Consider the following 12,894-nt stretch of genomic DNA (forward strand, 5'->3'; position numbering starts at 1 on the left):
CTGCTGTGCGCACATGCTTCAATAGGGGCACCATTGCTCCTGGTCCCAAGAAAGCTAAGGTAACTGAGCTAAACGACTATCATCATGAAATGCTTTGAGAGACTAATCAAGGATCATATCACCTCCACCCTACCTGATACCCTACACCTACTTCAATTTGCTTACCGCCCCAAAAGGTCTACAGATGCCACAATCTCAATCATACTGCACACTGCCCTAACCCATCTGGACAAGAGGAATACCTACAGTGGGGAGAACAAGTATTTGATACACTGCCGATTTTGCAGGTTTTCCTACTTACAAAGCATGTAGATGAGATCTGTAATTTTTTATCATAGCAACACTTCAACTGTGAGAGACGGAATCTAAAACAAAAATCCAGAAAATCATTGTATGATTTTTAAGTAATTATTTAGCATTTTATTGCATGACATAAGTATTTGATACATCAGAAAAGCAGAACTTAATATTTGGTACAAAAACCTTTGTTTGCAATTACAGAGATCATACGTTTCCTGTAGTTCTTGACCAGGTTTGCACACACTACAGCAGGGATTTTGGCCCTCCTCCATACAGACCTTCTCCAGATCCTTCAGGTTACAGGGCTGTCGCTAGGCAAGACGGACTTTCAGCTCCCTCCAATGATTTTCTATTGGGTTCAAGTCTGGAGACTGGCTAGGCCACTCCAGGACCTTGAGATGCTTCTTACGGAGCCACTCCTTAGTTGCCCTGGCTGTGTGTTTCGGGTCGTTGTCATGCTGGAAGACCCAGCCACAACCCATCTTCAATGCTCTTACTGAGGGAAGGAGGTTTTTGGCCAAGATCTCGCGATCCATGGCCCCATCCATCCTCCCCTCAATACGGTGCAGTCGTCCTGTCCCCTTTGCAGAAAAGTATCCCCAAAGAATGATGTTTCCACCTCCATGCTTCACAGTTGGGATGGTGTTCTTGGGGTTGTACTCATCCTTCTTCTTCCTCCAAACACGGCGAGTGAAGTTTAGACCACAAAGCTTTTTTTTGTCTCATCAGACCACATGACCTTCTCCCATTCCTCCTCTGGATCATCCAGATGGTCATTAGCAAACTTCAGAAGGGCCTGGACATGCGCTGGCTTGAACAGGGGGATCTTGCATGCGCTGCAGGATTTTAATCCATGACGCCATAGTGTGTTACTAATGGTTTTCTTTGAGACTGTGGTCCCAGCTCTCTTCAGGTCATTGACCAGGTCCTGCCGTGTAGTTTTGGGCTGATCCCTCACCTTCCTCATGATCATTGAGGTCCCACAAGGTTAGATATTGCATGGAGCCCCAGACCGAGGGTGATTGACCGTCATCTTGAACTTCTTCCATTTTCTAATAATTGCGCCAACAGTTGTTGCCTTCTCACCAAGCTGCTTGCCTATTGTGCTGTAGCCCATCCCAGCCTTGTGCAGGTCTACAATTTTAACCCTGATGTCCTTCCACAGCTGTCTGGTCTTGGCCATTGTGGAGAGGTTGGAGTCTGTTTGATTGAGTGTGTGGAGAGGTTGGAGTCTGAGTTCAAACAGGTGCTGAGTTCAAACAGGTGCTGAGTTCAAACAGGTGCTGAGTTCAAACAGGTGCTGAGTTCAAACAGGTGCAGTTAATACAGGTAATGAGTGGAGAACAGGAGGGATTCTTAAAGAAAAACTAACAGGTCTGTGAGAGCCGGAATTCTTACTGGTTGGTAGGTGATCAAATACTTATGTCCTGCAATGAAATGCAAATTAATTACTTGAAAATCCTACAATGTGATTTTCTGGATTTTTGTTTTAGATTCCGTCTCTTACAGTTGAAGTGTACCTATGATAAAATGTACAAACCTCTACATGCTTTGTAAGTAGGAAAACCTGCATCGACAGTGTATCAAATACTTGTTCTCCCCACTATGTAAGAATGCTGTTCATCGACTACAGCTCAGCATTTAACCCCATAGTACCCTCCAAACCCTGGGTCTCGACACCGCCCTCTGCAACTGGGTCCTGGACTTTCTGACGGCCGTCCTTAGGCGGTGAGGGTTAGAAACATCTCCACCCCGCTGATCCTCAACACGGGGGCCCCACAAGGGTGCATTCTCAGCTCTCTCCTGTACTCCCTGTTCACACATGGCTGCGTGGTCAAGCACGCCTCCAACTCAATCATCAAGTTTGCAGACGACACTAGAGTGGTAAGCTTGATTACCAACAACGACGAGACGGCCTACAGGGAGGAGGTGAGGGCCCTTGGAGTGTGGTGTCAGGAAAATAACCTCACACTCAACATCAACAAAACAAAGGAGTTGATCGTGTACTTCAGGAAACAGCAGAGGGAGCACCGCCCTATCCACATCGACGGGACAGTAGTGGAGAAGGTGGAAAGTTTTAAGTTCCTCGGCGTACACATCACGGACAAACTGAAATGGTCCACCCACACAGACGGCATGGTGAAGAACCTGAAGTAATTTAGCTTGTCATCGAAAACACTCACAAACTTTTACAGGTGCACAATCGAGAGCATCCTGTCAGTCTGTATCACTGCCTGGTACGGCAACTGCTCCGCCCACAACCGTAAGGCTCTCCAGAGGGTAGTGCTGTCTGCACAACACATCACCGGGGGAAAACTACCTGCCCTCCAGGACATCTACATCACCCGATGTCACAGGAAGGCCAAAAAGATCATCAAGGACAACAACCACCCGAGCCACTGCCTGTTCACCCCGCTATCATCCAGAAGGCAAGGTCAGTACAGATGCATCAAAGCTGGGACCGAGAGGCTGAAAAACAGCTTCAATCTCAAGACCATCAGACTGTTAAACAGCCATTATTAACTTTGAGTGGCTGCTGCCAACATACAGACTCAAATCTCTAGCCACTTTAATAAGTAATAATTAGATGTAATAAATGTATCACTAGCCACTTTAAACAATGCCACTCACTATATATTGTGTTTACATACACTGCATTACTAATCTCATATGTATATACTGTACTCTATACCATCTATTGCATCTTGCCTATGCTGCACGGCCATCGCTCATCCATATATTTATATGTACATATTCTTAATTCATCCCTTTACACTTGTGTGTATAATGTAGTTGTTGTGAAATAGTTAGATTACTTGTTAGATATTACTGCACTGTCGGAACTAGAAGCACAAGCATTTCGCTACACTCGCATTAACATCTGCTAACCATGTGTATGTGACCAATAAAATTTGATTTGAATAGATGTGGTGGTTTATCAAAGTTGGATTTGTTTTCAAATTCTTTGTGGGTCTGTGTAATCTGAGGGAAATATGTGTCTCTAATATGGTCATACATTTGGCAGGAGTTTAGGAAGTGCAGCTCAGTTTCCACCTCATTTTGTGGCCAGTGTGCACATAGCCTGTCTTCTCTTGAGAGCCAGGTCTTCCTTCGGCGGCCTTTCTCAAAAGCAAGGCTGTGCTCACTGAGCCTGTACATAGTCAAATATTTATTTTGTTTTGGGTCAGTCACAGTGGTCAGGTATTCTGCCACTGTGTACTCTCTGTTTAGGGCCAAATAGCACTGTAAATTATTTTACAAGTAATTCTCTTTTAGTTTTCTCATGATTTGGTTGGTTCTAATTGTGTTTGTGAACCGCGCCCCAGGACCAGCTTGCTTAGGGGGCTCTTCTCCAGGTTAATGTCTCTGTAGGTGATGGCTTTGTTATGGAAGATTTGGGAATCACTTCCTTTTAGGTGGTTGTAGAATTTAACAGCTTTTTTCTGGATTTTGATAATTAGTAGGTATCGGCCTAATTCTGCTCTACATGCATTATTTGGTATTTTACGTTATACACGGGGGACATTTTTGTAGTATTCTGAATGCAGTCTCAATTTGGTGTATGTTCCATTTTGTGATTTCCAGCTGCAGGCCCGATTGGAGCGAGACTTGGAGGCGGAGTTACAACGTCTACCAGAGGAGATCTGCCAATACCTGCAGGCAGAACTCGAGTCCAAAGGTCTCCGTAGCGACGCTCTCTTCTCCTTATCCAATCACAGCCCTAGCTCCAGCTCGGGTCCGCCCTCCAACTGCTCCACCCCCACTTTTCCCTTAACACCCAATAGGAGCACCTGGAACAGGAGTCTGGACAATAGCATTGCCTCATTGGTGGACTCATCCTCTTCCTCTACCCCTGTCCTATCAGAAGCAGATATGTAAGCCATATGTACATTTATGTAAACCTAATGGTCCTGAGCTTCAGTTAGTTTTTTTGTTAATGTTTTCATTAAAAAAATAGATATATTTTTTCTTTTCACCAGGGTTTTAGATAGAGAGATGAGGTTACCAAAAGTTTTTGGTTGATTTTGAACTTCCCAGGAAAATGCCCTATGTGTGTTTTCACATGTTGGCCTGCGTCCCAAATGGCACCCTTTCCCCTATTTAGTACATTAGTTTTGACCAGAGCCCTATTGAGAATAGGGTACATTGGGACGCAGACATATTCTGTATGTGGACAGTAGATAAGAATATTCTGTGGATATATTATTATTATTAATCTGTGTAATGTAATGTTGTTGTTTTACATGACCTGTACTACTGACTAAATGTGTCTTTGGGGAGAAAGGAGGGATGAATGGAGAAGAGGAGGAGAAGTGATTGTGGTAGTGAACAATTTAGATTTTTGGGGGGAGCGATGCTGATTTGCTCTGGAATAGAAAGACCTTTCTCTCCTCTCTCCTCTGGAAAAGAAAAACCTGCCTCTTCTCACCAATCCTCCACCACTGGTACTTGCTGCCTGTCTGTCTTGGTATATAATATTATAATATGCCTCTGTGTATATTCATCAACATTATTTTACCACTTTTTTAATCTTTAATTTGTTTTTATATTTTTTGTGATGGATGATCTATTTAATTTAGTCAGCTGAGCAAATGCAGAGATTATTTTTTCGGTGGGGGGGTTAATGGTCGGGTTGCTATGGTAAACAGGGGAGACTACTTTGCTGTGTTATTTTAGCAATCATCGTACCCCTTCTCCCTCCCTTTTGGTTGTGAGGGTCTATTTAAAAGTTTGAACGTTTTCATACACATTGTTGATTGAATGCTTCACACCATTGCTAGCATGGAGAAGACCTCACACACGTCAAAAAAAATGTAAGTTCCAAGTACCATGGTGTCAGGGTACCTCTAGTGGTTAAGACCATTGGGCCAGTAACTGAAAGGTTACTGGTTCGAATCCCTGAGCTAATTAGGTGAAAAATGTGTTGATGTGCCCTTGAGCAAGGTACTTAACCCTAATTGCTCCAGTAAGTCGCTCAGGATAAGAGTGTCTGATAAATTACTAAAATGTATATGTACATTTAGGACCCCAAAAGTTGTTTTATTTTTACACTGATGTGGTTTCGGATCAGGGAACATGAATCCCAATTTATATGTATTTATGTACATCGGAGCATTAGTTTGGACTTACATTTATTTATTTTTTTGATCAGCACATGTACTTAGTGCTAAAGATGGTCTTTATGATTTTAGGAAACCCACCCTAGTATGTGTTTAACACACAGAACAACAGCTTTAACCGGTGTCTCTGTGTCTCGCTTTTCCTTACGAGAATATGTTTTTAGCTGAATTTAAAGTTTTGAAACATTTTTTGTTCTTGCTCTTTTATCACACGGTTTTATTAGTTTTAAAACCTTTTATTCAAGGAAGTCATGACAACCATTTCTTAAATAGTTTATAGTGTCACCTTAGCTATTAGGTAGCCAGAGGCAGAGCCATATACAGTTGAAGTCGGAAGTTTACTTACACCTTAGCCAAATACATTTAAACTCAGTTTTTCAATATTCCTGACATTTAATCCAAGTAAACATTCCCTGTTTTAGGTCAGTGATAATCACCACTTTGTTTTAAGAATGTGAAATGTCAGAATAATAGTAGAGAGAATGATTTATTTCAGCTTTTATTTCTTACATCACATTCCCAGTGGGTTAGAAGTTTACATACACTCAATTAGTATTTGGTAGCATTGCCTTTAAATTGTTTAACTTGGGTTAAACATTTCAGGTATCCTTCCACAAGCTTCCCACAATAAGTTGGGTGAATTTTGGCCCATTCCCCCTAACAGAGTTGGTGTAACTGAGTCAGGTTTTTGGCCTCCTTGCTCGCACATGCTTTTTCAGTTCTGCCCACACATTTTCTATAGGATTGAGGTCAGGGCTTTGTGATGGCCACTCCAATACCTTGACTTTGGTGTCCTTAAGCCATTTTGCCACAACTTTGAAAGAATGCTTTGGGTCATTGTCCATTTGGAAGACCCATTTGCAACCAAGCTTTAACTGATGTCTTGAGATGTTGCTTCAATATATCCACCCAATTTCCCCTCCTCATGATGCCATCTATTTTGTGAAGTGCACCAGTCCCTCCTGCAGCAAAGCACCCCCACAACATGTTGCCACCCCCGTGCTTCACGGTTGGGATGGTGTTCTTTGGCTTGCAAGCCTCCCCCTTTTTCTTCCAAACACAACGATGGTCATTATGGCCAAACAGTTCTATTTTTGTTTCATCAGACCAGAGGACATTTCTCCAAAAAGTACAATCTTTGTCCCCCTTTTTTTATGGCGGTTTTGGAGCAGTTGCTTCTCCTTGCTGAGCGGCCTATCAGGTTATGTCGATATATGACTCGTTTTACTATTGACATAGGTACTTCTGTACCTGTTTCCTCCAGCATCTTCACAAGGTCCTTTGCTGTTGTTCTGGATTTGATTTTCACTTGTCGCACCAAAGTATGTTAATCTCTCCTTTCTTAATCTCGCCTTCCTGAGCGGTATGACGGCTGCTTGGTGCCATTGTGTTTATACTTGTGTACTATTGTTTGTACAGATGATTGTGGTATCTTAAAGTGTTGGGAAATTGCTCCCAAGGATGAACCAGACTTGTGGAGGTCTACAATTTCTTTTCTGAGGTCTTGGCTGATTTCTTTGGATGATGTCAAGCAAAGAGGCACTGAGTTTGAAGGTAGGCCTTGAAATACATCCATATGTACACCTCCAATTGACTCAAATTATGTCAATTCACCTATCAGAAGCTTCTAAAGGCATGACATAATTTTCTGGAATTTTCCAAGCTGTTTAAAGGCACAGTCAACTTAGTGTATGTAAACTTTTGAACCACTGGAATTGTGATACAGTGAATTATAAGTAAAATAATCTGTCTGTAAACAATTGTTGGAAAATGACTTGTGTCATGCACTAAGTAGATTGCCAAAACTATAATTTGTTAACAAGAAATGTGTGGCGTGGTTGAAAAACGAGCTTTAATGACTCCAACCTAAGTGTATGTACATTTCCGACTTCAACTGTATATAGAGAGAGTTCGGCCAATTTTTAGAATGGACACCATGTTGCTGCCATTGAGCATTCCATTTATCCATTCATGACAAGCATTTGGATTTTTAAATAAATTCAAGATGTTCAGTTACTTAGCATGTTTAAATTAAGAAAATTCTATAAACTGCTATTTGTCAATAATGCACATGGCTACCATATGGAATTATTTGATTCTCTGTGTCATGTAAATGCATCATAATGCAGAAAACTCAATGTCTTAACTCTCTAAATGGCTCTAGATAGTATAGTCTTCTATGTTCTAGAATATGTCCAGAGAATTTTACTGAAGAACACTAAGTTCTAGAATGCAGTGGTTCTATGTTACAAAGTTAGAGGCTCTTCATAGGCCTTCACGTTCACATGCTGAAGAGAGTTCCATTGAAGGTGTGTGTAATGCGTGCATGTGTGCATGCGGGTATCAAATAAGATCTATATGAAACAGAAAGAGCCAGAAGATTGTGCTCCGTTTACTATTGTGGTTAGCCAGTTTCCTACCCTAGAGACTCAGCCTGGGAATTAATTCAGTTTAGCCTTGTGGGCTATTTTCAACTCTATCTCCACACATATATATACACACACACACTCTCTTCAGCCCCACACTGTAAACCAGGTTCCATCAACTAGATTCAGCCGTGGGCCGGAGCATAATTACAAATCATTTGTAGACCGCAAATTGCACCGCAAAAAGCCCAAACAGATATATTTGACGACAACCTAATAATTTCAAACTATGCTTACATTTGTATACGATTATGTGTCACTCAAATGTGTGTGGGAATACTTTGGAACAGATTTTCTGAAGTAAAATAACTTTGAGCTGATTTCCTGGTGTTTTTACAGATTATTATGTCCAACAATTAAAATGTAAAAAAATACAGTACCAGTCAAAAGTTACACACCTGCTCATTACTGTTTTAATTTGTTTGTTTAAAAAAAACTATTTTCTACATTGTAGAATAATAGTGAAGGCATCAAAACGATGAAATAACAGCTATGGAATCATGTAGTAAATCAAAAAGTGTAAAACAAATCTAAATATGTTTTATATTTGACATTTTTCAAAGTAGCCACCCTTTGTCTTGATGACAGCTTTACACTCTCTCAACCAGCTTCATGAATTACTCACCTGGAATGCATTTCAATTAACAGGTGTGCCCTGTTAAAAGTTCATTTGAGGAATTTCTTTCCTTCTTAATGCGTTTGAGCCAATAAGTTTTGATGTGACAAGGTAGGGGTGGTATACAGATGAAGCCCTATTTGGTACAAGACCAAGTCCATATTATGTGAAGAACAGCTCAAATAAGCAAAGAGAAACAAAAATCCATCATTACTTTAAGACATGAAGGTCAGTCAATCCGTAAAATTTCAAGAACTTGAAAGTTTCTTCAAGTGCAGTCGCAAAAACCATGAAGTGCTATGATGAAACTGTCTCTCATGAAGACCACCACAGGAAAGGTAGACCCAGAGTTACCTGCAGAGGATCATTTCATTAGAGTTACCAGCCTCAAACCTGTATAAATAAAGGTTTAAAAAATAAACAATAAAAGGCATGTGGGTGACTCCCCAAACATATGGAAGAAGGTACTCTGGTCAGATGAGACTAAAATTGAGCTTTTTGGCCATCAAGGATAATGCTATCTCTGGTGCAAACCCAACACCTCTCATCACCCCGAGAACAACACCCCCACAGTGAAGCATGGTGGTGGCAGCATCATGCTGTGGGAATGATTTTCATCGGCAGGGACTGGGAAACTGGTCAGAATTGAAGGAATGATGGAATGGCACTAAATACAGGGAAATTCTTGATGGAAACCGGTTTCTGTATTCAAGAGATTTGAGACTGGGACAGAGGTTCACCTTCCAGCAGGACAATGACTCTAAGCATACTGCTAAAGCAACACTTGAGTGGTTTAAGGGGAAACATTTAAATGTCTTGGAATGGCCTAGTCAAAGCCCAGACCTCAATCGAATTGTGAATCTGTGGTATGACTTAAGGATTGCTGTAGTTTTGCAGTTTTGCCTTGACGAATGGGCAAAAATCCCAGTGGCTAGATGTGCGAAGCTTATAGAGACATACCCCAAAAGACTTGTAGCTGTAATTACTGCAAAAGGTGGCTCTTCAATGTATTGACTTTGGAATAGTTATGCACGCTCAAGTTTAGTTTTTTTGTCTTGTCTTTTTTCGCAATAAAAAATATTTAGCATCTTCAAAGTGGTAGGCATGTTGTGTAAATCAAATTATACAAAAATATATTTTAATTCCAAGTTGTAAGGCAACAAAATAGGAAAAATGCCACGGCGGGTGAATACTTTCGCACGCCATTGTAAATCCTTCACAGAGTTCAAGTAACAGACACATCTCAATATCAACTTTTCAGAGGAGACTGTGTGAATCAGGCCTTGAATCGTGAATCGGGTCAAGAAACACGAGCAATGGACATTAAACCAGTGAACATCTGTCCTTTGGTCTAATGAGTCCAAATTTGAATTTTTGGTTTCAACTGCCGTGTCTTTGTGACATGCAGAGTAGGTGAACGGATGGTCTCCATGTGTGGTTCCTACTGTGAAGCATAGAGGAGAAGGTGTGATGGTGTGGGAGTCCTTTGCTGGTGACACTGTTGGTGATTTATTTAGAATTCAAGGTACACTTAACCAGCATGTCTACCACGGCATTTGGCAGTAATACACCATCCCATCTGGTTTGCGTTTAGTGGGACTATCATTTGTTTTTCAACAGGACAATGACCCAACACACCTCCAGGCCTTGTAAGGGCTATTTGACCAAGAAGGAGAGTGATGGAGTACTACATCAGATGACCTGGCCTCCACAATCACCCGACCTCAACCCAATTGAGATGGTTTGGGATGAGTTGGACCGCAGTGTAAAGGAAAATTAGCCAACAAGTACTCAGCATATGTGGGAACTCCTTCAAGACTTTTGGAAGCATTCCAGGTGAAGCTGGTTGAGAGAATGCCAAGAGTGTGCAAAGCTGTCCTCGAGGCAAAGGGTGGATACTTCGAAGATTTGTTTAACACTTTTTTGGGTACTACATGATTCCATATGTGTTATTTCATTAGTTTTGATATCTTCACTATTATTTTACAATATAGAAAATAGTTAAAATAAAGAAAACCCCTTTAGTGAGTAGGTGTGTCCAAATTTTTGACTGGTTCTGTATATAAAACATTTAATTGTTTTTTTTGCTCAGAAAACTTGGTGGGGCAAATACAAATTCCCCAGTTGGGGAACCCTGCTGTAGACCATGTGTAAGGGCGTCAACTGCCATCCCTTCTTACATTCATCCTTCCCCTTACAAGACTTTCTCTTCCATCCCCAGGTCACTTAAAGGTCCTGAAAAGTCATTCTGATTCCCATTTTAAAAAGCCCTTTGAGTGATGAAAATATCACCCATAATATTTGTTTGGGATAAAAATATGTTTTTTTTAAGTACTTTTTCTCTCATGGCTAACTACCAGGAAGTTTGAAAAGGCAGGCTGAGTGGGCGGGAAGCTTATATTCATGAGCTCGCCAAGACTGACAGCTCTTTGAAAAACTTGTGTCAAGCAACTTGGATGCAGTGAGCAGCGTTGCAGTAAAACCATCCCAAGCTAATTTTATGAAATTTTATCAATGATGTCAAAAATGTTTTTTTACATCTCTCGTTTGTCATGTCTCTTGTGATGTGGTTCACAGCTGCACTGGCGGATGTGTTGTGTTGACTTGACAGCTGCGTCTTGAGTTTTGAACGACCCTTCCCCCTTGTTTGTTCCATGCTGGCTGAACACCTAGCTAGCCATTAACTAGCTAACACCAGACGGATAAAGGGGAAACACAATAACCTTTGCCTTAGATGAAGAGGGTAAACCTTTAATAATATTTTCTGAAACCCTTCAGTAAAATTTTGGCCACAAGCGGAGTAGCTATCTATTTATGTAAACCGCGCCCTTCTGCAAACCCGCCTTCTCCATTGTTGGTTACAAGGCGGTACTTATTTAAATTAGGTTCGAGAATATCATGTTACCATTGATGTATTAAAATTCTAGAGTTATGGAGATGTCACCCTATCCCCCTAATAATCCTGCCACCTGTATCCAAGTGTTTAACACTGGGGAGAGGACCAGGTACTTTATTTTCAAACTTTATCAATGTAGATGCAACAGTTATTTTTCGTACTTTGGACATCATACTGGGATCTGGTTTCATCCAAATATCATCCAATTTCATGAAAGACATAATTTTGACTGTTCATGATCTTTAGAACAGACTGAGAGATGGAGGAGCGGTATAGTTGGTTGACACTGTATGACTGCAATGCCTTCTTACATTCACCCTGTCTACCCCTCCATCCATCGTTCTCTCCCTCCTTCCCCTTACAAGAGTTTCTCTCCGAGCCCCCAGGTCACTTAATAGAAAGAGATAGAGAGGTATAGATTTTGTCCCAAATTACACCCTATTCCCCATATAGTGCACTATGGGCCCTGGTCTATATCGGGAATAGGGTACCATTTGGGGCGCAGACAGAGTTTGTTGACTCTGTATGTAGAAATTATGAGTTTCTCTCTCTGCCCCAAGCCACTTAATATATATATATAGAGAGAAACATTTTTAAAAATCAGGATGAAGAAAGAGTGAGAGATAGTTTGAAGACACTGTATATAGAAAGGACTGGTCCACCATGTCAAAGGGAATAATACTATGATGCATCAAGATGTAATATGTTTTATTGTTTATCTGGAGATATAATATAAACTGTATAACTGTAAATTCAATAAATACTGAATTTTTGTCTAAAATCTCTGCTTTGGTTGGTTGCACTGCTCCAGTCGGAGAGAACAGTACATAAGAATAAAACACAATAAAGACTGAAGGTTTGTTTTCATTGTGATCCTCCTCTTGTTTTTTTTGTTCTATTTATTTTCCTGAAAACTATATTTTCAAGAAGCAGTGCCAGCAGATTGCAAGTACTGTGTAATATTTCCTACAAACAGTTTGTGAAAGAAGTTTAGCTATTAGTGTGTTATATTGGCCAGGACTCAATCCGAAACATGCTTGACATTTAAAAATGAATTTCCAATTGAGCAAACATCTACAACGCTTACCTTGAATGCAATCTCTGCAAACACGGTAACATTGCCTTTTAAAAGGCGTATTGAATCCTGGCCATTGGGTAAGTAAGCTAACCATTTTATTATGTGTACTAGTGTGTGTGTGGGTGTATGTCTGTGTGTGTGTAATATTGTCTGGTGCAGCAAAAATTATTCCCGCACTTAAAACTTCTATATTGGTCCGCTAATACAGGACTAGTAAAGGTCCAGTGCACTACTTTTGTGAAAAAATGTAATGTATTTGAGCATTTCTTGAGTCTGATAATTATCTGTACAAAACAGTTAATCTGATAATACTTGAGGAATGTAAAAATGCTTGATATGTTTCCAGTTTCTTGAAAACTTTGCAAATGCAACTTATTTATATGTGAAAACTGAGTCTATTAATTAATTTTCCATTTTTAGTAGACACTCTTATCCAGAGCAACTTACAGTAGTGAGTG

The 12,894-nt window shown here is 40.6% G+C and overlaps 1 protein-coding gene across 2 annotated transcripts in view; it reads left to right on the plus strand.

Moving 5' to 3' along the window:
* Positions 1-12,225, plus strand: part of LOC118392239 (1-phosphatidylinositol 4,5-bisphosphate phosphodiesterase beta-3) — a 126,487-nt gene extending 114,262 nt beyond the window's left edge. Inside the window, exon 33 of one of the 2 annotated variants that reach the window (XM_035784016.2) lies at positions 3,886-12,225. In XM_035784016.2, coding sequence (XP_035639909.1) covers positions 3,886-4,179 — 294 coding nt within the window. In that variant the 3' untranslated portion in view covers positions 4,180-12,225. The remainder of the gene's footprint in view (positions 1-3,885) is intronic. The other variant, XM_035784017.2, reaches the window with a different exon arrangement.
* Positions 12,226-12,894: the final 669 nt, after the last annotated feature.

The sequence above is a fragment of the Oncorhynchus keta genome, chromosome 13 (assembly GCF_023373465.1).
Source record: "Oncorhynchus keta strain PuntledgeMale-10-30-2019 chromosome 13, Oket_V2, whole genome shotgun sequence".
Classification (NCBI taxonomy): domain Eukaryota; kingdom Metazoa; phylum Chordata; class Actinopteri; order Salmoniformes; family Salmonidae; genus Oncorhynchus; species Oncorhynchus keta.